This window comes from Uloborus diversus, chromosome 1, assembly GCF_026930045.1.
Source record: "Uloborus diversus isolate 005 chromosome 1, Udiv.v.3.1, whole genome shotgun sequence".
Taxonomy (NCBI): Eukaryota; Metazoa; Arthropoda; class Arachnida; order Araneae; family Uloboridae; genus Uloborus; species Uloborus diversus.
In genome coordinates this window covers 140,792,006-140,813,390 of record NC_072731.1, presented here as the reverse complement: position 1 = coordinate 140,813,390, position 21,385 = coordinate 140,792,006, and the positions used below count along the sequence as shown (strand labels likewise).

The following is a 21,385-nucleotide window of genomic DNA, read 5'->3' as shown; positions in this document are numbered from 1 at the left end:
TCCCAGCAGGACAATGCCCAATTTCACAAGGGCACCAAATTAACTGGATTTAAATTTTATAGAGCACATTCGGGATTTCATGCAAAGGCAGTTCAGAGTTGAAACACCAAAATGTCAAGAAATCTTAACTTTATGTGACCGCTGCATTAATATTTGATGCAATCTATCTCCAGATGTCTACCAAGAGCTTGTGGCATTCATGCCAAGGCGAATCGCAACTGTATTGCTGGCCAATGTGTTATTGACTGGGTGGTCATAATGTTTTGGCTCATCAGTGTAATTTGAGGATACTTTTTACAACAGGAAATATGTTTATTATTTATAACTTCTTAGATACATTTTGGGTTTCAACCTCTGGAAGGGTGTCACTCGGTACAATCTCCCCTCCCTGGGTAACAATGCTAGCTAAGTTTGATAGATCCTATAAAATTTAAAATGCTGGAGGGGATTTCAAGAAAGGACTTTTTTCAAATTCTTAAACACTTCAGATGTCAACCCCTGAAGCACCCAGGGCATATCCCTCCCCTCCAATCCAAGTGATGCTACTTCTTTCACTGACTATGGCCACTGCTGTGGCCATATTATACATTATTTTTAAAAAGATGAGCATTGATTTGCGATTATCCGGAAAATTCGATGTTACAGCGATTCCTGTACTTTTCGCATAGTTGACTTTTTACTGTAATTATTTAGTCTTTATTTAACAGTCAGACCATGTAAAATTACAGCAGAATGTGTAAGTATTTATTTTCATAACATCTACTTAAAAGGGTTGGACTAAAATCAGGAAAATGTTCACGTTTCCAAGCGTTTTTTTTCCCCCAAGAATTGTCCGGGAAATTTTTTGTAAGTACTGTCCCGCGTATATGTCGACCCCCTAACTTTTAACCTCATTTTTTGTAATAAATGTCTCGACTTATATGCGAGTATATAAGGCATTCTAACAATATTAGCAAAGTAATACTTAATTTTTTTATTCTTTTCCGTAAAGTTTGCATAAAGAGAAAATTAACATTTTCAAGAAAAGATAATTTATTATAATTTTAAAACTGTACAATCAAAAAATGTTAAAATTACATTTGTACAATATAAGATGTGGATTTGTGCGATAATTTACAATTTGGATGATTGTGAGTTATTAAATTGCTATACATAATCAGTAAAATCATCATAATTGTTGGACTCGAAGATGCTCTCACAACTCAAACCATCATTTCTCTTCTTAAGTTCTTCCAAGACTTTTGATCTAAGTCTTTTCATAGTCCGTAATCTTTCAAGCCAGTTGGACACATGGGTATATTTTGAAGATTGCTGTCGTCTACTATTTATCAAAGAAGCAAGCTTAAAAAAGAAAGCATTTATTAACATTAAAAAAGGAAATATCTAGCACAAATTAAAACCACAGTCATTCACTTAACTTTGATTAACAATTTCTCTATTTTTAACCTCTTAACTGCGTAGCCCGAGCTGAGCTCGGGGTGAGGTTTATGTACCTTTAACTGTGTAGCCCGAGCCCCTTGAGTAGGGGCAGTGGACTTTCCTGCAGTACTCGAAGCAACTAACCGCGGGTGTCTTAAGATAAATTCCGAAAAAAGGAGCAACCGCGAGTAGGTGGAGAGTCAGTTGTCGATCTAATTTGTTTCCGCTCACTGGACAGGCGCACGTGTTCGAGAGCTATGAGTAAGTTCATCCTAACGCTGCTTGAAATGGATGTGTACTCAGAAATTGTGTATTTTTAGATTGAAATTAGGTACTAAAAATAAATATTCTCGCAAAATGCTGAAAATGAAGTTTTCATTATAATTAATTATCAAATACAAAAAGATCTGAATTAGAAATCTTAGTCTGAAATAAATATAGAAGTATAACTAGCGTCCCAGCATAAAATCTTTATTAATCTGTTCAAATATAAATAACCTGTCAATTATACTTTTCAAAAATATCATAAATTTAATCTCTCTTATAAAATGAAAGTTCATGGTACTAGCGTCCCTAGGAACTCTAAGTGACACTATTGTCCGATGGAATATGAACTTAATCTAATAATGTGGGTTATTTCATGTATCTCTTTTTTTTATTATTATTAATTCTTTTCGATTTTTTGCGTTAAATCCGGAATTGAGAGGAATATTTTCTTGTCACACAACACAGTTCCGTAAAATTAAATTTTTAATATTTGCAAAAAAGATAATGCTTACAAGTGGTTTAAAATAATGAAATAAAAGCACCATTTTGGTTTTAAAAAAATGCTAAGTCCCCCCCCCCCCCACAAAAAAAAATGCTGTCATCTGTTTTGGAGTTACAAGCCCGTTTTTCAAAGCAAAAAGATACAAGCGCTTTTCTTTTCTCTACAGAATGCCTTTCCGTCAAGATCTGAATAAATTTCCTAGTATGAAATAAATAAATATCTGAACTAAAAAGTAAATGGGGAAAAAATCAACAACTTTGGAAACAGCACAAGTTTACCAAAAAACTCCAGTTACATGTTTCGGGAAAGGAGGGGGGGGGGGGGGCAAGGAAGACCTTTTTCATAGAAATTTTTTTTAACTTAGATATGGACTTTATTGGATATTCTGATTACCTTATAACATTCAAAGCTCACATCTTCTTATATTACAAGTTTCTCATTGCAATCCTCCTCTTCACTGCAATACCCTTCTATCTGCACCTTCTTTTTTTTTTTTTTTGCAAATTAGTGCTGTTTTAAACGATGTTAAACTTATTAATCAATTAGTGCTTCAAGTTTTTATTTAAAAATAGAAAAATATTACATATTGCACCTTTTATGCAAATGTTTTCAAACGGAAAATATTAATTATTTTAAGATGAAATTGCGAAACGCTTCTCGTACACCTGGTAAAGCTCGAACTGAAAAAACTGCAGAGAAACATGATGCATTATTATATATGCAGGGTGTCTCAGTTAAATGTTTCAGAGCTCCTAGGAGGGGTGGGATGCATCCTGACGACTTGAAATTATATCACATTGCGGGGTCGGAAATTCTTTCTCTACCCGAGAAATTCGATATATGCCAGAAGTATTGTGCGAGTTTTGTTGGCAAAAAAAGAGCATTAAATTTAGATTTAAAATAAATATATAGTACGTTTTTCTCAAATTTTGAGTTGTGTTACTTTCCTTGCAAGAGTGCAAGAGATAAAGATATAATTAGAGAGAACATAAGCAGCTGGTGCACAAAAAGTTGGAGATACCTGAGGGGAGGGGGGTAGGTAGACGGTGCCTGTACAGTGTACAGGTGACTTTTTCTAAAATTTAATTTTAACGTAATTATTGATTAACAGACCTTTTCTCAAAATGTCCGGGACACGACCTCAAATATTGGGACTAATGGTCATATGGTACTTCTTTCAATTCGATGCTACATTTTTTAATTTTTATAAAATAATAGGAACCTTTTCTTTTGAAAGAAAAGAGGGCAGTTGTCCCCCATACTAGTCGATTATAAATATATGTAAACAGAGAGAGAATCTAGTTGGACGTTTTTATTTTATTACAGAGTCAGCTGAATCTAAACTTGTGCGGCGTTTTAGTTTGTGTAAACTAAACGTAGTGCAAAAAAATCGTGGCATAACGTGAATCAATTAAATATATCAATCTGCAATGATGTAGTTTAAGAGAACGAAGGGGAAGGGATGCTGCCCCCCGAAATATTTGAATTTCTATGGTAAAAATAATGCAAATTGTTACGTAAAGTCGTTCAAAACCACCTTTACTTATGCTGTTGCTTTTTGTGGTCCCAAACCCCAAGTTGAGGCTAGTAGTTTTCCTTCTAATCAATATGTTCTTCCTGTTTTTCTTTTTTTTTTTTTTTTTAAATAAGATTTAAAAAGGAGCAGTTATCACATCGGGTCACTTTTACTATTATAGAGTGACAAGGTAGAAAATACAACACGTGTGTGTGAGCTGTTTTCACCCCAAAAAGATATCTATTCAGAAAGGCTTAGAATCCGATGCGAATAAAAGACTTCAGACACTCCCAAGAGAGATAGATGAATACGGAAACAGGTTCTCTGTCGTATCACTGCATTCCATTACCCCTACTTTCTTTGCCACAAACACAATTGTGGAATGTGAAGTTTTATAATAGCAAGATTCACTAACAGCTGGTGAATTTGAATAGAAAATCTTAAGTCAAAAAAATGTCAAAAAAAAAATAAATAAATAAATAAATAAATAAATAAATAAAAAAAAAATAAAATAATAATAAATTTAATCAATGATTAAAAAAAATCATTAAATAATACAGTAAAATCTCATTGCAGCGAATACCTATGCAAAGAAATTTCCATTTCAACGAAATAAATATTCAATCCCATTTTTATTTCTAGTATACATTCAACACAAGATGACTGGTTTTAGAAGAAATTGATCAGAGAATATTCTTACTTTTATTCTGAAGCTGAAAAAGTAAAATATAGTTCTGCTATAGGAAAAAAATATTTAAAATCAGTGAAACATAGTAAAAGACTCTAGGTTTCACGAACAGACATTATGTTTATGAGACCTAAGGAATAGTATTTCTTCCTCGTCAAAAGTATCATCACTTCACCAGTAAAAACTTGACCTGTCTCTTCACCACAAAACATCTTTAATGTAAAGTAAATTTCAAGTAAAGTTTATTTTAATATTTTCAGTTAAAGGTAAATGAGGTAATCCTGTATTGCGTTTTTTTTTTTTTTTTTCAATGTGTTTCAAATCAATATGTGCTGAAAAATTCTTTTTCTTTTTTTTTCCTTTAACACATTTAGTTCTCTTCCGGTAATACTTTCCATAAAATAAAAAAATAAAAAAATCTGTTCGGAGTATCCGAAGATTCGGACATGCAAGGTTCTACTGCATATAGTAAACAATCTAGAATGTAAAATAAAAAATAACAACGTCAAAAAGCACGATTGCAGACTACTGCAGACACGTGTTTCGGCGTTACAAGGAACGCCTTTTTCAACGCAAAAGAAATGAGCTTATGGAGGGAAAAGACATCCGAAAGCTCATTTTTTTTTGCATTGAAAAAGGCGTTTCCTTGTAACGCCGAAGCACGTGTCTGGAGTAATCTGTAATTTGTGCTTTTTTGACGTTGTGTCACTTCTTATTTTACTTTTTGACACAAAGGTATTTATTTTACTAATCTTGGATGTTTTCAAAACGAAGCAATATTCCTACAATTCACGATATATTTTTCAATAAATATGAACAAGAAAATTAAATGATGCTTATTATCAAATGTTGCAACCGATCGCTAAATTGGATCGATATTAGGAGAAGAATACTTCTTATACGCTCTTTTCGTTATTCCCCTCCCCCTTTTATTCTCCTCCCTTTTAACAAATGTTGCAACCGAATCCAAGCAATTTAGTTTTTATCATGATCAAATTTTCACCGTCACTTGGGACGTTTAGCCATGAAGATTAAAAATTAAGAAACAAGAACAAATTTTAATAGTTTGAAAGAAGAAAGGATAAAAATACAAAAATGTATGCTTTCCCCTCTTACTTATATATACACGTATAATATATGTGCATTAGTTTAAACATATACTAACACAACCCAGATCTTTTTCGAGTACTAATTTTAATCACAGAAACTAGATTCTAATGCTCATTCAAGCACGAATTCCCACGTTGATTCTTCTACAATAGCTCAGGTTTTCTTTTGAAAGGGGATTAACTCTTTGCTCTTGCTTTTCATGGGTGCAATGTCTGACTGATAAGGTGTATACTGGCTGCGCATGCGCACTTCACAGTAGCTACATTGTTGTATCTACAACGAGAAGGCCTTCATTCTTTGTTGAACATTCGATGCATTTAGAACATTTTCCTCTTAGCGAATACTTATATGCTTCATAATGTCAGACGCAGATTATTCGAGCAACGACAGCTCTGATTATGGTATTTATTCTAATGACCAAGAATCTTCTGATGAAGAAAACTGCGCAGATGACAATTTAGCCAAATACCCCCCCCCCCATCTCCGCCGAAAGAATAATTACTCCCACGACCCGACAACAATACTTGAGTCCCTAGTCACCATCTTTATTTGTGGGCCCTCCCCTCCCCTGCTTGGTGGTTGGGTGGACCTGGGGTACCAGTAAGGAGGAAAAATTTGCCGGTCCTCAGGGTTTTTTGCTCGTCCTCGATTTAAAATCTATATAAATAAAGCATTCAATATATATATACGTATATGTGTGTGTATGGCGCCCTATATAAATCCACAGTTTACGTCGGATCTCGAACAACTTGGCAGGGAGGTACTCGAGCACCCAAGAAAGAACGTAAGGGAGTTTTCAAACGCGAAAAAAAAAAACCGTTTGAATTCTAATTAGATCCAAAAATGGCGTTTTTCTGTAATGTGAGGGCAAAAAAATACTCACAAAAATTAGAATAAAATATCCATGGAAACCACTGATTTTTCTGCATCATTTGTTCCAATGTCCCAAGGTGATTAGAACGCGAGTTACAACTGTTTTTAACTAATTTCAATCTTAAAATGTAGGTAAGCCTCCAATTTGAAATTCGTTGCTGCTTACGGTCATTGTTGAACAATGATTTTATAAAAATTAGTAGCGTGACGAAAATCATTGAGAAGAGAGATCTGTTGCCGTTTTTTTTTCTCGAATATGAACAAAAAAATTCTACCTTTTGTTTTGAGGCTTTTTTAATAATTGGGGGATTTAAAAATTTTCTATTTTGGTAACTTTTTCTCACTTCGTCAGGAAATTTTAAAGATTTTTAATATTACTTAGCCTGATCGTTTGACATAACTTTTATTTTCGAGGTAGACCGATTGAAACCCAGGTGACGCAGCTATGAAATAAACAAATTAAAAATTCTTTATTCAAAAACAAATAAAGAAATAAATGTGAAAATCTAATAATATCCTATGTAACGGTTTTTGCATGAATTTGGTGATTAATTTTCAAAATTGTCTGATTTTTCTCAAATGCTCACTTACTTATGGATAGTTGTTACAACAATTAGCTATCTACAACCTTTGCTATAAAATGTTTTGCAACAAATCTCTAATATGTAGTAAAAAAAAAAAAAACTCGACTGCCCACTAACTTTTTCCACAACAATCCGCAAGTCAAAAATTTCCCTTTTTTTTTTGAGAAAAAAAAAGAAAAAAAAAAAACAAAAAATAAAAAGAAAAGGAGAAAAAAAGGGGGGGGGGGGATTCTCCGGTCAGATTAGATTTTAGCAGATTTTTCAAGTTCTGCGAGTCATTTTCTTTTTTTTTTTTCATATAAAAAAATAATAATAAATAAGGCAAGAAAAAAAACTGACCGGTCCGGGATCTTTTAAAAAAATGTTGCCGGCCCGCGGGTCAAGAAAGGCTGAAAGAAAAATCAATTTAGTGCTTAGGTATTATAGCAGTCACTGGCGTAATCAGAATTACCATCTGGGAACTGGGCCGTAGCCTACGGCTCCTGCTTTTGAAATGCTCCCAAGTGACTAAGATTTTGATTTAGCCAATGGCTAAATCCAGTGGCGCACATGACAACCCTGAGGTGCGGGGGGGGGGGCGCAAAAAGTATGAGGGCGTACGTTCAGAAAAATAAGCACTATGTTGAAATTTAAATTTTACGGGGGGGGGGGGGGGAGAGCATCAAAGTCTATCTACGCCCCTCTCCCCATATTTTAGTCGGATCTTGCATTTGATTTTGATTTCAGCTACAGGTTGAGGTAAACCTAACTTGACAGCGTCGTGATGTTATCATTAGGATCTGCTCAGCCTTCAAAATGCTGCGAGGTTAGGTTTGCCCCATCTACAGTTACATTTTGTAAGCAAACTCTTCTTCAATTGTAAGTTTGTAGACGTCGGTTCCGAATGACAATATAACATATACGAAGCATTCAAGTTTATCGCTTAAAAAAAAATACAATCGCTATTGAATTTTTTACCGGCTTGAAATTATTAATATAGAACAGGATAAATAATAAATATTTCAGTCTGACTTTCATTGCTAGAAAACATTGGTTTTAAGTTGGTTGGAACCAAGGAAACAGTAGCACACCCAAGTAAATGGGTGTGACTCAAGTCATACATGATGAAAGTTAATGCCCCAGCTTTTGGCTACTATAAAATTTATGCAGCAAAACTGCAAACCGTTAGTTTGTAAAAAAAAATAACATTGCTTATCATAGTATAATCATGTAGCAAATACTAAGCTTCGCAGTTTTAATAAGCAATCTAATTATCCATAGAATATAAAGAACTTCATGTTAAAGTTTGTGGTAAGGGAAAGTTATTTCAACTTCCATCAATTTTTTTTTTTTAATCTTATTTTTTCAATTTTTAAATTAAATTGATTTAACTGCGCAGTTTTAAAAGTTAAACAGCAAATTTCAATAACTAAACTAGTTTGATTAGCATTTACAGAATATATAGCGTCTGTCTGAATATAAGTAAATATTTCGGAATTTCGTAGTAAAATGCTTAGAGGTCCTTTTGAAGCTAGGAGAATTTCAAAATGGTTTCCAGAACAAACCTAAGAAAAGAGAAAGCCAAAATGAATACATTCCAGCTGTCATCGTCAACCTACCCCTTGCACCTCAGGGACAACGTTCCCTCCCACTCTTTAGAAACCATCGCGCGCTGGATCCCCATAATGGCTAGATTGATCAAGCAGAAGCTCCTTTGTAAAACGAAAGGAGTAGCAACCCAGGAGGTCCCGGAACCAAATGCATTGCTGGGAAGTGAACATTTCTCTTCAAAATGTTTACGCATAAAAGGACCTTTTTTGGCGAAGAAGTTCTCACAGTAAAGAGGTTAACTATTCCACTCAAATTTGAATGATGTTATATCATCTATTGGCATAAAATTTAATGAAAACTTATAAAGAAGTGGTGGCTAAAGATTTTTTTACCCAAAGACGGTACTTCACAGTCAGACAAATCTCGCAGGCAGGAATCCCCCCCCCCACCTCCTTCCTTGATAACATGAAAAAGGAAAGGAAATTACTAAGAATTATTGTCATTTGCTTGTTTTATTATTGTAAAGTTACCAACTGTTCTTCAGAAACCAATTTCTGAATACAGTAGAAGACCATTATAACGCTGACCTATATAACGCAACTTTTCAGATGTAAACAATAGGTTTTGAAGTTAAAAAAATACCTCTGTTTTGCTTTGCAAACATAAAAATTGTTAGGCAGAATAAATTTTGAAACAGTTTTTCATCTTTCCATCTTAATCCAAAGCTTTTAAATGAAAATTAGTAGCGGAGACCGGGGCAAGATGACGAATGTCTAATTTTCCCCGTTTTCTCCTAGTTAACAGCATCTACTGCATACTACTGGCTCTCCTATGTGCTGTATGTTCAGCAGTACTATAGAGAAGATGAAGTCGCCATATTTGTGTTAGTTCTGAAGGTCTGATTGTTTACCGTTGCCATGATCTAACTTTTATGCATTTGTAAATAAGCTCTGCTACAGATACAGATAAGTTATATCGTGTCTCTTTAGTATTTATGAGTAACTTAGTTTAAATACTACATATTACCATGAATAAATGTCAATTAATCGCCTTCTCTTATGGCAATGGAGAAGAATCCATTCAAACAGGCAGTGCGGGGCAAGATGACGGGCCGAAATGCGGGGCAGAGGCTATTTATAAACTAGTTAACCAAATGTCTAGTTGACTGAATTAAATCAAGCAAAGAATCTCCTGTTCTGTTGATTATTGACAATTATAAATCTCACATAAATTTCAGGATATATTATATTGCAGTGAAAAAACATTATCATGGTTGGGTTGCCACCCCACACATCGCATCCTCAGTAGCTCCTCATGGGTCATTTTTCTGCCCATTAAAAACCTATTATAGCCAAGCATGTGACAACTTTGTGATAGTTTGTCCTAGATAAATGACCATGTAGACAAAAATATTGGTGACCTTTTCAGCACCGCTTACTTTAAAGAAGCTACAGTTGGAAATGCCGATAAAGAGTTTAAAGAATGAAGGATCGAGACTCATTGAGATTGAGACTCTTGTTTTTAGCGAACTATGATGCTGTTGGCGATTAAACTGAGAATAATAGTGCTAATTCTCAGACATTGGGAGTAGAAAACCAAAACATAAACCCTCCAGACAAAGCAGAAGTTATGGCAAATGCAGATTCCAATGCAAAAAGCCTGTTAGTGTTTCTGATTTCAATGCATTGCCTAAGGCACCACAATTTGAGAAAACAAAAAGAAAATGCAGAAAACTGAGCTCTAACTTCTTACAAGCGCACCTATGAAAGAAATGTCAGAACAAGGGGCAAAGCGGATGGAAAAAAAAGGGTTATTAAAAAAAAAACAGGGAAAATAAGCTTGAAAAGCTAAAAAGGGAGTAAGAAAAAACTCAAACTTAAGTTCCTATAGGTCCAAGTCCATTCAATTCATGCCAAGCAATTCAGTTGCATCAACTTCAAAGAATGGTCTTATAAGATCCCCGCTTATAAATAGGAATATTGTGACCCTCCAACAGAAGAACGAACCCAGTGCTGTGAAAGTCAAGACTGGTGGCTTGAGGCATGTTCCAATTATGAAAATGGCATTTTTATTTGTGTCTATTCTTAGTTGCACAACTCAACACTAACAACATTGCGCTCCGATGCGTTACGCTTAATTTGATACTTTATTAAGATGTAAAACACAGTTATCATTTTTAAAACTAAGTAACATGTTCAAAACATAAAATATGTTCAACTTTTTCAGAGTGAGTCATCTTGCCCCAAGGTCAAAGTCATCTTGCCCCAGTACTGGGGCAAGATGACGATTTGTTAAGGTTATGAAAAAATAAAAATATCCTTCATTGTTTTTATTTGAAAAATCAAATAGTAATACATTTAATACCACAAAAGACTACTCTAACAGCTCATGTGAAATTAATTTGACTATCCCTAAAAATAAATTAATAAACAACAAAAATTGTTATAGCTAGACCACGAAGAGAAGGCGCGCGTGACGTAGTGGCTGGACGAGTCGATTACGGCGATTTGGCGTAGATAGCAAATGATTGAAAATCAGAATTACTTACTTTGGCTTCTTATCGCCTTTCTTCTCTCGCTCATTTTTTCCGAAAAAAAAACGGAGTTTGTCGATTGTGAATTTTTATGCAGTTTGTAAATTAACTTGTAATCGATCAATTGATTATGTGTTTTTACTGTGTGCTTAGTAATTAAATTTAGTGTTACCAAGTACTAAATGTAGGAAAATTTATATTTGAGCATTGTAATAATGATTTTCCCTTTTTGACCCTTAGCATGCAGATTAAACTTTTGAAAAAGCAATCTTAACACAGCATTTCGAACTTTTTTTTCTGATAACAAATAATCAAACTTTAAATATTCTCGTTATTTTTAAATTACCATGAGGTAAATTGTATCTGGTGTATTTCAGTACTTTTTATAGTAAATTTTGTTTGGCGTCATAATACCTTAAAAACTAGAGGAATTTTGTGGCATTATATTTTAATGATTCTGAGTAAATATATAATTTAACAGAAAACAGTTTATGTTTGCATGAATTAAACGGGAAATTATAAGCCTGTGAACAGAGAGGTACCGATGGGAGTTCACTGAGGCCTAACAAAAAGTCCTCATTTGACACATTTTGTCAAAAGATTTGGCAAAGTGGAAGATACCAGTACAGAGAATTGCGTTTTTTCCTCTCATACTTATATCTTCTCAGATGTAGGATGTGTGCATGTTGTATTTTAACATGCAGTAAAATTTGAATTTTCATTTCTTCCTTCCGAAGATTTTGGTTCGGGTTGCCTCAGCGTGTGACCTGTACTTTATTTAATCTTTATACTGCTTTTCGTATTCAAAAATACGTCCGTAATTTAATTTTATTTCACCAAACAGTAAAATAACCATACATTTAACAAAACTAATTCTATTTTTTTTTTTAAAGAAGAAAAAAGGGTCGCAATACATTTTACATAAATACTATCATTTTAGTCTAATTGAATCGTATGCCAAGATGATTAAGACGTTCGTATTCGTAGTTTACACAGTGGCCTCATAAGAAGGTCAGCATATTTAAAATATAAAAAAAGGATGGTAGGAAAAAGAGGCTTCCTTTGGGAAAAGGTACACCTTGGGACAGCTCTATTTTCCCACATTGATTTTAAAACGTTCTAATTTTCAAATACACTAGTACTTTGATTCCACTGATTAAGCAGGTAAGAGTTTTTTTTTTTTTTTTTTTTGTACAAACATGTCTTATAACCTTCTCCTGAAATTTTTATAAGTTGCATAGTGGGTTTGACAATGACGGACTAATGTATAACGAAATTAGAAAAAAAAGGAGGAAAAGTGTCTCAAGGTGAGCCCCACCCTCCTTTCCACACCCACATTTAAAAATAATGTGAATTAAATACTTATAAATAAAAAATAGAACGTTAATACGTATATTATTTTGCATTTTGTTGAATAAGAAATCAAAACAAGGGTTAAAATAATGATGTTTAATCAACTAAATAATAATTCTTAAGAACAAAACAAATGAATAAATAAAAAGGGCGAGAGAAAGAGTATTACTGGAAGTACGAAATATATGGTAGCGAGAATCATGGGGGTAGCATTAATTAATTAAACAAGATCAGCAACATTCAAACATTATGAATATCAAAGAAAAAAAAATAAATTATAGGAAGAATGCATTTTAAGAACACCTGTTGGTAAATTCCTAAAAATTTTAGAGGATATTGCTGTATGAAGCTTGTGACATTGAATTACAATGATAAACTGTTTCGTTCTACAGATTGTGCTTCTCTAAATCCCTTCCAGTGATTTACAAAAACAATTGTTCCACTCCTTCCAATCTTATGAATGTGCAATTAAACTTATGTAGTCATTTTTTTTAAACATTCATGAAAATTGTTCCGATCTTAAAAATTTTCTACTTAGATTACAAAATATTGATATATTAGTAAGAAAGCACATGTGCAACTTATAAACGGTTGATTTCCGATACATTGATAGAAAATTCCTCGTTTATACTGGAATGGATAATATGTCAAGGAAAAAAAACAAAAAAAAAACAAGGGCTCTGGAGGATTGCAATTCTTCCAATCCCTCCTTAAAATAAAGCAGAAAGTAAGCACAGGTCTTCAATCGTGAACTTGTATAAGTGTTTTTTTTTAAATCTCGAAATCTGTTATTGAGAATTGATGACAAGAATGCGAAAAAGGGGGGGGGGATCTTTGAAACCTTTTTTCGAAATGAAAAAAAAAAAGTAAATTTCCGAAACAGAATGGGTCATCAAACTAAGATGTGAAAACAATAAAGCTATTGCGAAAAAATTTAAAAGATGTGGATGGAATTGCGAAAACATGAAATATTTAACAGGATAAATTGCTGAAAATGTCTCATTCCCAATCCATTGAGCCTGTTTCGGAAGCTGTATCTGTTCCTGACTCTGATTCAACGGTGAAATTTAGAGTTTCAACTACATTTTCTACGATTCCGTCAGTGTCCCAATATTTCGTCTCCAATTTTTCAATGTGGCTGCAGTATTTTTCCCAGTCGTCACCAGAAACACTTTGAATTGCGTGCGTTGTAAGTTCTTCCAGAGTTTTGAGACTTAACTCGGCTTCAACGTTTCTATTCCTTATAAAGGGCTTGACAGCTGCCCAGGCTAACTCGATCGGGTTCAAATCATAATGATAAGGGGGCAATCGAGTGTCCATGCTGTTTTATAAGTTCATCCATGCGATATTTTTTTGTCGGTGAAGCATTTGCTTGAATTATTTCAAAGATTTCCGGTTTTCTCAAATTGCTGTCATATGGGATTGAGTGTTCGTCTAGATACTGACACATCACATATTTTGTTGCATATTTCGATGGTACAGAGTCTACAACCTTCGTATGGTACGAAGCATTGTCCATTACTATTACAGAGTTAGGGGCGATGTTTGGTAAAAAATATTCTCTAATATATTTTTCGAAATTTTTGGAATTCATTTGCCCATGGTAATCACCCTTGGCACATCCTGCTTTGAAGACCAAACCTGCATTGGGTATAAACTCTTCTTTAGATCCTGCATGCACTACTATCAATCTACTTCCTGCTCCATCTTTGACAGTAGCTCCAATTTTTCCGTCTTGCCAGCATTTGGAAAACGAAAGAGTATTGTCAATCCAAGTTTCATCAATAAACACAATATTCCTTTGATTTTGATGATGCTTTTTTATTTCTCGTAAGTATCTGCATGGTCATGAAATAATGTCAAGTCGTTCAATCAGCACTTTTCTCCTGTTCTGACATTTTTTCCATCGAAATCCAATTTTGTGTAAGGTTTTTCTTAGCGTTTCCCTCTTCAAAGGGAAATTAATTTTTTATCTCTTAAAATTGGCAATACTAATCGTATTGTAGGCATCTTTCTTGATTTATAAAATTCATTTATCGTGCTCCTCACAACACATAAGTCAAAACTATCCAAAGACGCTTTCCGATCAACAGGTTGAGGGCGATGTTTTCCAGGAGATAACAGGTCATTCGAAAGAGATTCTTTTTTTATACGTTGGATAGTCCGAACTGAAACTCCAGTTGCGGCAGATATTCTATGTTGCACTTTATGAATTGAAATTAAAAGTTCGCCAGACTTAGTTTCTTTTTCAAAAAATCTTTTCACATTATTAACAACGTTCCTTTCTCTAGAATGCAACGTTTTTCCTTTTAAAGACATTTTGTTCCGAAAAGAACAGTTTAGTTTTATCAGACAAGCTCCTCGAGGCAGAGTGACAAGAAGAACCCATTAAAGGGGGGTGGGGGTGGGGGTGGGAGGGCAGTAGCATAAATAGAAAAAAAAACAGTGGCGAATTTACAACAGCGCAAATCATGTAATTGATGCAAGTGAAGCAGACTGTTCTACTTTATTCAGATTATTTGTAGCTGTAATATTACTCTGAATCTTAACTTTCACAGTTCAGCGAGCTTTTCATAAAAATTTGTTAAGCTCAGAGCGTAATTACTGTACGATTGTTCTGCACTCCCTAATTTTTAGAATCAATGTTTTCGCCATCATATATTGGAGAGATATTAGCATAAATAGTGAGCAGTTGCATATGGAATGAATGCATCTGTGAAATAATATAAGTAATTTAAATTTTGCTACCACTTAAGAATTTTTAAATATCATTGCTAATTATGTGTTTCATTGCACATTATTTTGTTGGACTACATTCAGTGGCGTGCACGGAAATTTCGGGGCCCGTCACAAATGTCTTTTACGGGACCCCTCTAAATTATTTACCCGTACGTCCCCACAAAATTTCACCCCTTATTTTAGAAATCTCGGGCTCCTTCAGGCTCGATCCCGGGCCGACAGGTGTCCCCCCCCCTCTCCGGTGGCGGTTCATGCCCCTGACTACATTACTTTACAGTTCTTATTTTAAGAAAGTTTCGCTTCAGTTTAAAAAGCTTGGTTTAAGTTTGGGGCTTAGGTAGTGACAACGCAGTCAGCCTCGTCATTTCGAAGTGTTGGGGGGGGGGAGGCAAAGGGTATATACTCAATTTTTATAGGTAAAAAAGCAACATAATGCATGGTTACATTGTGTTTTAAAATCCAGGGAAGGGGTTGAAATGACCCCCTGATCTTCCAAATGACGAACCTGAAAACAGTATCAAAACGTAAAAAAAAAAAAGAAAAAAATGAAAATAAATACATTTCTTTCTTTTCTTGTTTCCGCAAAAGCTAAATTATATTTTAAAACTTTTGGAAACAACGTTATGAAAACAAATTTCTGTATTTTTTTTAATAACTTCAAAACCAGCAGTATGGATTATTTATGGTGGTTGTAAAATCGTTGAAAATGCTATTTATTTTTCCTCAATACACTTTACTGAGCGCTAGATTGGAGGGGGGGGGGGGTGGAGGGGTTAATTATAAATGAAATTAATTTAAAAAAAATAACATGAGGGGAACGGGGACTAAGCTTCTAAAAAGCACCTGATTTAAAGCGGTATTTGGGGGCATTCACAACAATTTAACTAGAATAAAATGGGACCATGTTTCACTGTTTGCACTAAAAATGAAGCCTAACATTACATAATCTGGAAAAGGTTTGTTGCAGAATTCGAGAATGGAATAGAAACTTCTTCGGGCTCTTTGTCTTTTGAAGATTCCACCTTCTGCTAATCATAAACTACTCCGAAAATATTTTTTAAACTTACTATGATGGCATTTAGAGATTCTTTTGCTTAAGGAAATTGAGCACTTTTTAAGCATTTTGGGTAAAGCACAATCTAATCATACTTCGTTGAAAGGACTTAAGAAAACATATGGTCGAGGAAGATAATATAAATTACTAATAATACTTCACGGGGCTCTAGACACAGAAAATATTGGAAACCATACTAAAACTTGCATTGAAATATGGCACCTCCAACCTTTTCTCCCACTTGCACACACTGCAACCTGTTGTTTGGTCATACCAAAGGGGGCTTTCAAGTGTTTGAAATTTATTTATATCGAATTGAGAGCAAGTGCACACGCGCGAAAGAGAACTCACAGGTTTACAGCCTTCTAAAACTTATTTCAGAGCTACTATGCGCATTTTCAATCCTATTTTTACCAGGAATTCTGTATGAGTATTAAAAACTTTTGCTATACCATATGACCCCCCCCTAATTTTTCTTATCCCCTTTGCCCTACTTATTTATTTATTTTAAATTATTATTTTTATTATTGTTTTGTTAGAAACGTTCCGTGCTACACCAATAACACACACACATACACACAAAATAATTAAATAATTAAATAAATAAAATTACATTAAAATTAAATAAATTAAAATAAAATAGTAAATGAAATAGTTTACATTAAAAATAAATCAACAAATAAATTTTAATAAATAAATTAAACATTTTAAAAATCCCCCCCTCCCCAATTCTCCAAATGTGTGAATTCGCAACTGCGAAATATCAACGCATCTTCGCCAAGTAACCCCTACTCCGCTTGTGCGCTCTCACTCACACTACCTATTTTAAAATGAAGTGTCCCATTTCCGCTTCCAGTCCACGCGCCTTCTCTTCTTGGTCAAGCTTTAACATAGTCATCTTGCCCTGGTCTCCCCTACTCACAGTAAACAGAAAATACCAGATGGCTCTTGCAAATGCAACTGTTATGCAAACCATGAAGCTAGCAGAAGTGCAGTATATTGCACTTTCTTTTGATCGTGAAACATATTTATTTGTGAATAACTAATTGTAATATTGGTGCTTCAATACTCATTGCAGATAAAACTCATTCTGAAGTGCTAATATATAGACATTCTGAACATTAGTTTCAAAATTTGTGAAATGATCTATATAACGCAAAAACCTGTATAACGCAAAAGCTCTGGTCCCAAGGTGTGCGTTATAATGGTCTTCTACTGTATTTGGCTTTTAATTTGTAGTAGTGTGACTATTGCCTTCATCTAGGAAACTCAAACAGAAGTAAGAAAAAACAAGTCCAGCAGCAATGAACTGGAGAAGTAATTTGATTAATTGTGACTAGGCAAGGATTGCTACCACGCTCGTAATAAGACTATTTCGTGGTTCTAATGGAAGTTCCTAGAATGTAATTTTTGATTTGTAACATTCTACGGGCCGGCAGATCAGCTTTGTGGACCGCTTTTGACCTGTAATTGTATTTATCCGAAATAATGAAGTAATAATTATAAAAACCATTTAAAAGGAATTATTAACCTGATTAAAAGTTATCCTGCCATTTAGAGTATCTTTGAACCATGCGAGAAATATGTCTTAAAACCACTTACATCCTTTTGCTTCTATGCACTTCGAGTTATAGCTTGTACATACCAGAGCTAGAAAAATCTTTAAAATTTTATATGCCCTGCCAAGGATGATTGTTTGAAAATTACATGCCCAAATAAAATTTTTATATGCCCAGTTTTATTAATTGTACATTAATCAAAGCATTTGAATTTGCCTTGATCAGACAAAAAACTAATTTAACAGCTTTATTTCAATACAAATCATAAAAAAAAATTGTTTAAATAAATAGTACAAAATATGTCGTCATTGAAACTTACAAAATTTAAATTATATCACAAATATTATTGTTAACATGCATGTTCGTCAACATGTCTCGTTAATTTGGTATTAAACAACTGGTGTTTCTTTGCCGCCGATGGCTCAAATTTCTCCGATTCCACACCATGAAATGCAATTCTCATCAAATTGCTAATAGTAAATAAGGCAATCCCTGTTGCAGTAAACGAAAACATTCTCTTTGCACTCGACTTCGGACAAATCGCTCGCTGACTTTGCTGATGATTCCTAATGATTTTATGTTTGCCCAAATATGATTTTAGCGGTACCGATTGAAATTAAGTTTGAGCTTTGGTAAGGATGCGATAATTTTTCAATGAAATATGGAATAATAAAGTCTTAGGAAGAAAAAAAATATTTGATTAAAAAAATACAGGGGCCTGGCCAGATGAAATTTGGGTCTATTAACGGTCCTTCAAAAAAATCTGATCAACCAAAATGAACCTTTCACAAAATCCCAATCGAACAAAACGGACCCTTCACAAAACTCTGATAAACAAAAACGAATCTTTCACAAATTGTTCATTGAAAGAGCAAATCTCAAATCCATACCTGCCAACATCTAATGAGAAAAAAATCCAGTAGATCATTAAAAAATACAGTAGATGTTTATGACGGATTTTTCGTTCTTAGTTAGGAAATAAAAGGATTTTTTATTTTCCTTCTTAGTACAACAAAATGCTCCTTACATCTTATACACAATCAAGAGAAATGATCAAAAGCCAGGAATCTCCCGGAAAAACCAGTAGAGTTGGCAGGTATGCAAATCAAAATAACGCAGTATATTTCCGTGTATAAAAAATGATAATGTGTGGAACCTTTTTGAAAGTTAAATTAGAGGGATCAAGACTTTTGTAAATCTGCTAATTTTGCAAAAGAAAAAAAAATCGGTACTACTACTAATACAGCCAAATAAATATAATGCTTGTTGTTGATTTCTTCGAAAGAAATTAACAGTTGAAAGTCAGTTTGGTTTATAATTTTGCTTGTATGTTTTATGCAGCAGTGTTGTTGTTAACTTCTCTGAAAAAGCGTCAACCTTCTCTGAATAGGCGTTGTTGTTGTAAGCACATTTCTCTCCACTCATGATTTAATAAACAATAATATAAAGCTAAGTGAACTTAGAACTGCAAAGGATAGTAGGGGTGGGTGGGGGGGAATGTGATCGCTTAAGATAGGGTTACCAACTTCAAACTTATCAGCATTTAGTGTCAGGTGGTGCAATGTTTACCTGTTATTTTGGGAGAACGTTATATGGGTTTGATTTTTCCATGCTAAAAAAGGATAATTAACTTTTAATAAACTCTTTTATTTACCTAATTTTTTCTTTAGATGCCTACATTTTGAAAAATGCAATCTTTGTACATCTGATATGAGAATCATATTTTATTCTTTTTTCAAGCTAATTTCGCTTTATTAGAATGCAAATAAATGAAAAGTCTCTTTATTTTTGTAACAACGCATATTTCTAGTTTTTAAAGCGAAATTCCGTTTTCTTTTATAAGTCAGAAATTAAAATGTTGAATCGATATATCTGTGTCCAGATATTAATGATATGTTTAACATAGAACTCTAAAATGCTATTCTGCAGTAATTTTATCAAAAATATTTATTTTACAAGCCGTTTTTATACTGTGAGGATTACGATCTCTTTGCATCCGCTATGGGAATCTGATTTTTTGAATTTTTGATGTTTAGCTTTATTAAGAGGTATAAAATATTTTTAAATTTTTGTACAAATCAGGGAGTTTATTAAGTTTTAAACGAAATTCTATGCTATTTAACAATGTCTTGGGTCCAAAAGTTAAATGCTGAACCACTGCCTGAATTTCTTTGTTACATTATTTTAAATACTATACATAAAACATTTCTAGAAACCTTAATATAATGTAGAATGGTAAATAAATATTGATACTTGAGGAGTGCCCATCTCCCAGAGAGTGATGCTGCCCCCCCCCCCCCCGAATACTCGAAAAACACTCAAAAATGATATTCTCAACAGAAAAGGGGGAAAACACTCAACTTTAAGCGTCAATGATGCAGTTTGCGCCATCTCAAAATTCTAAAACTTTGTTTTTACGAAAAAAAAATAATTTTTTTTGCAGCATTATTTCATTTTTCAAAAAATTATTTCATTTTTCACAAAAAACGGACCCCGTGAAAAATCCGGGACAGACCCCTGAAATACATACTCAGCCGGGCATGCAAAGGTACAAGATTCATGCCCGAATGGAATTTTTACATGCGTCAGGCAATATAATTTTCGAGCCCTGGTACATACAAACTTAAAAGCAAAAGTTTTGGGAAAGATTTTGATTTCATGCTTCCCTTACATAATTTCCATTCAATAATAAAATATGTCACTGAAAATACTTAAAAGCTAGAAATATCCAATTGTTCCCTTTTTTACAAGCAAATATCAAACTGCTCATTATGGCATCTAGAGACTGCTCTTTCATGTTTATTAGTCATCATTAGTCTGGAATAGTGATATGTGTAGGTAATAAACCTCTAATATAAGCTCAGATTACTTTAACACTGGTAACTCTTAATTTAATTAAGCTCTGTTAAGGCTATACCAGTTTGATGATTGTTAATAAGCAAGAAACTGCCATCTCTGGATGAGCTGCTAGGTACATGCTTGCTCCAACTATACCTCCCATTGGTGCGTTACCGAAGTCTAAATTTGGCACAAAAATGCATGATCTCTTGAAATTGATCATGTTTCAAATACAAAAGTGAAGACCAGCAACAGGCTCTGGGCCCAGCTAGACTGGTCCTAGTCAATTTACAATCCCCAGTGAAGATTAATGGCCTTCTTAAAACTATCTACTCCCTTGCTCATTACCACCTCTTCCGGTAAGCTGTTCCAAGGTTCCACTACCCTGCTATAATAATAATTTTTCCTAATATCCATGTTAGCCTGAGATTTAAATAGCTTAAAACAATGACCCCTTGTCCTGTTTTCAGTGCTAAACTTCAGCCTTGTAACATCTTTCATTTTAATAAATTTAAACAACTGAATCATGTCCCCTCGGTCTCTTCTTTGCACAAGACTGTACATTTTTAGCTTTCTAAGCCTGGAATCAAAGTCTAAATGAGAAAGTCCATTTATTAGCCTTGTAGCCCGCCTTCGAACCCTTTCCAATACATTAATATCTCTCTTAAGATAAGGAGACCAAAACTGAACAGCATACTCCAAATGAGGTCTTACCAAACTTCTATATAAGGGCAGAAGAACTTCGTTAGATTTGTTTGAAATAGATCTATTGATAAACCCAAGTATCTTATTGGCTTTGTTACTAGCTATGCTGCACTGT

General features: G+C 33.9%; 1 protein-coding gene across 1 annotated transcript in view; it reads right to left on the bottom strand.

Moving 5' to 3' along the window:
* Nucleotides 1-1,026: 1,026 nt before the first annotated feature.
* Nucleotides 1,027-21,385, bottom strand: part of LOC129221656 (tuberin-like) — a 165,904-nt gene continuing 145,545 nt past the window's right edge. Inside the window, exon 41 of the mRNA XM_054856184.1 lies at nt 1,027-1,341. Coding sequence (XP_054712159.1) covers nt 1,147-1,341 — 195 coding nt within the window. The 3' untranslated portion in view covers nt 1,027-1,146. The remainder of the gene's footprint in view (nt 1,342-21,385) is intronic.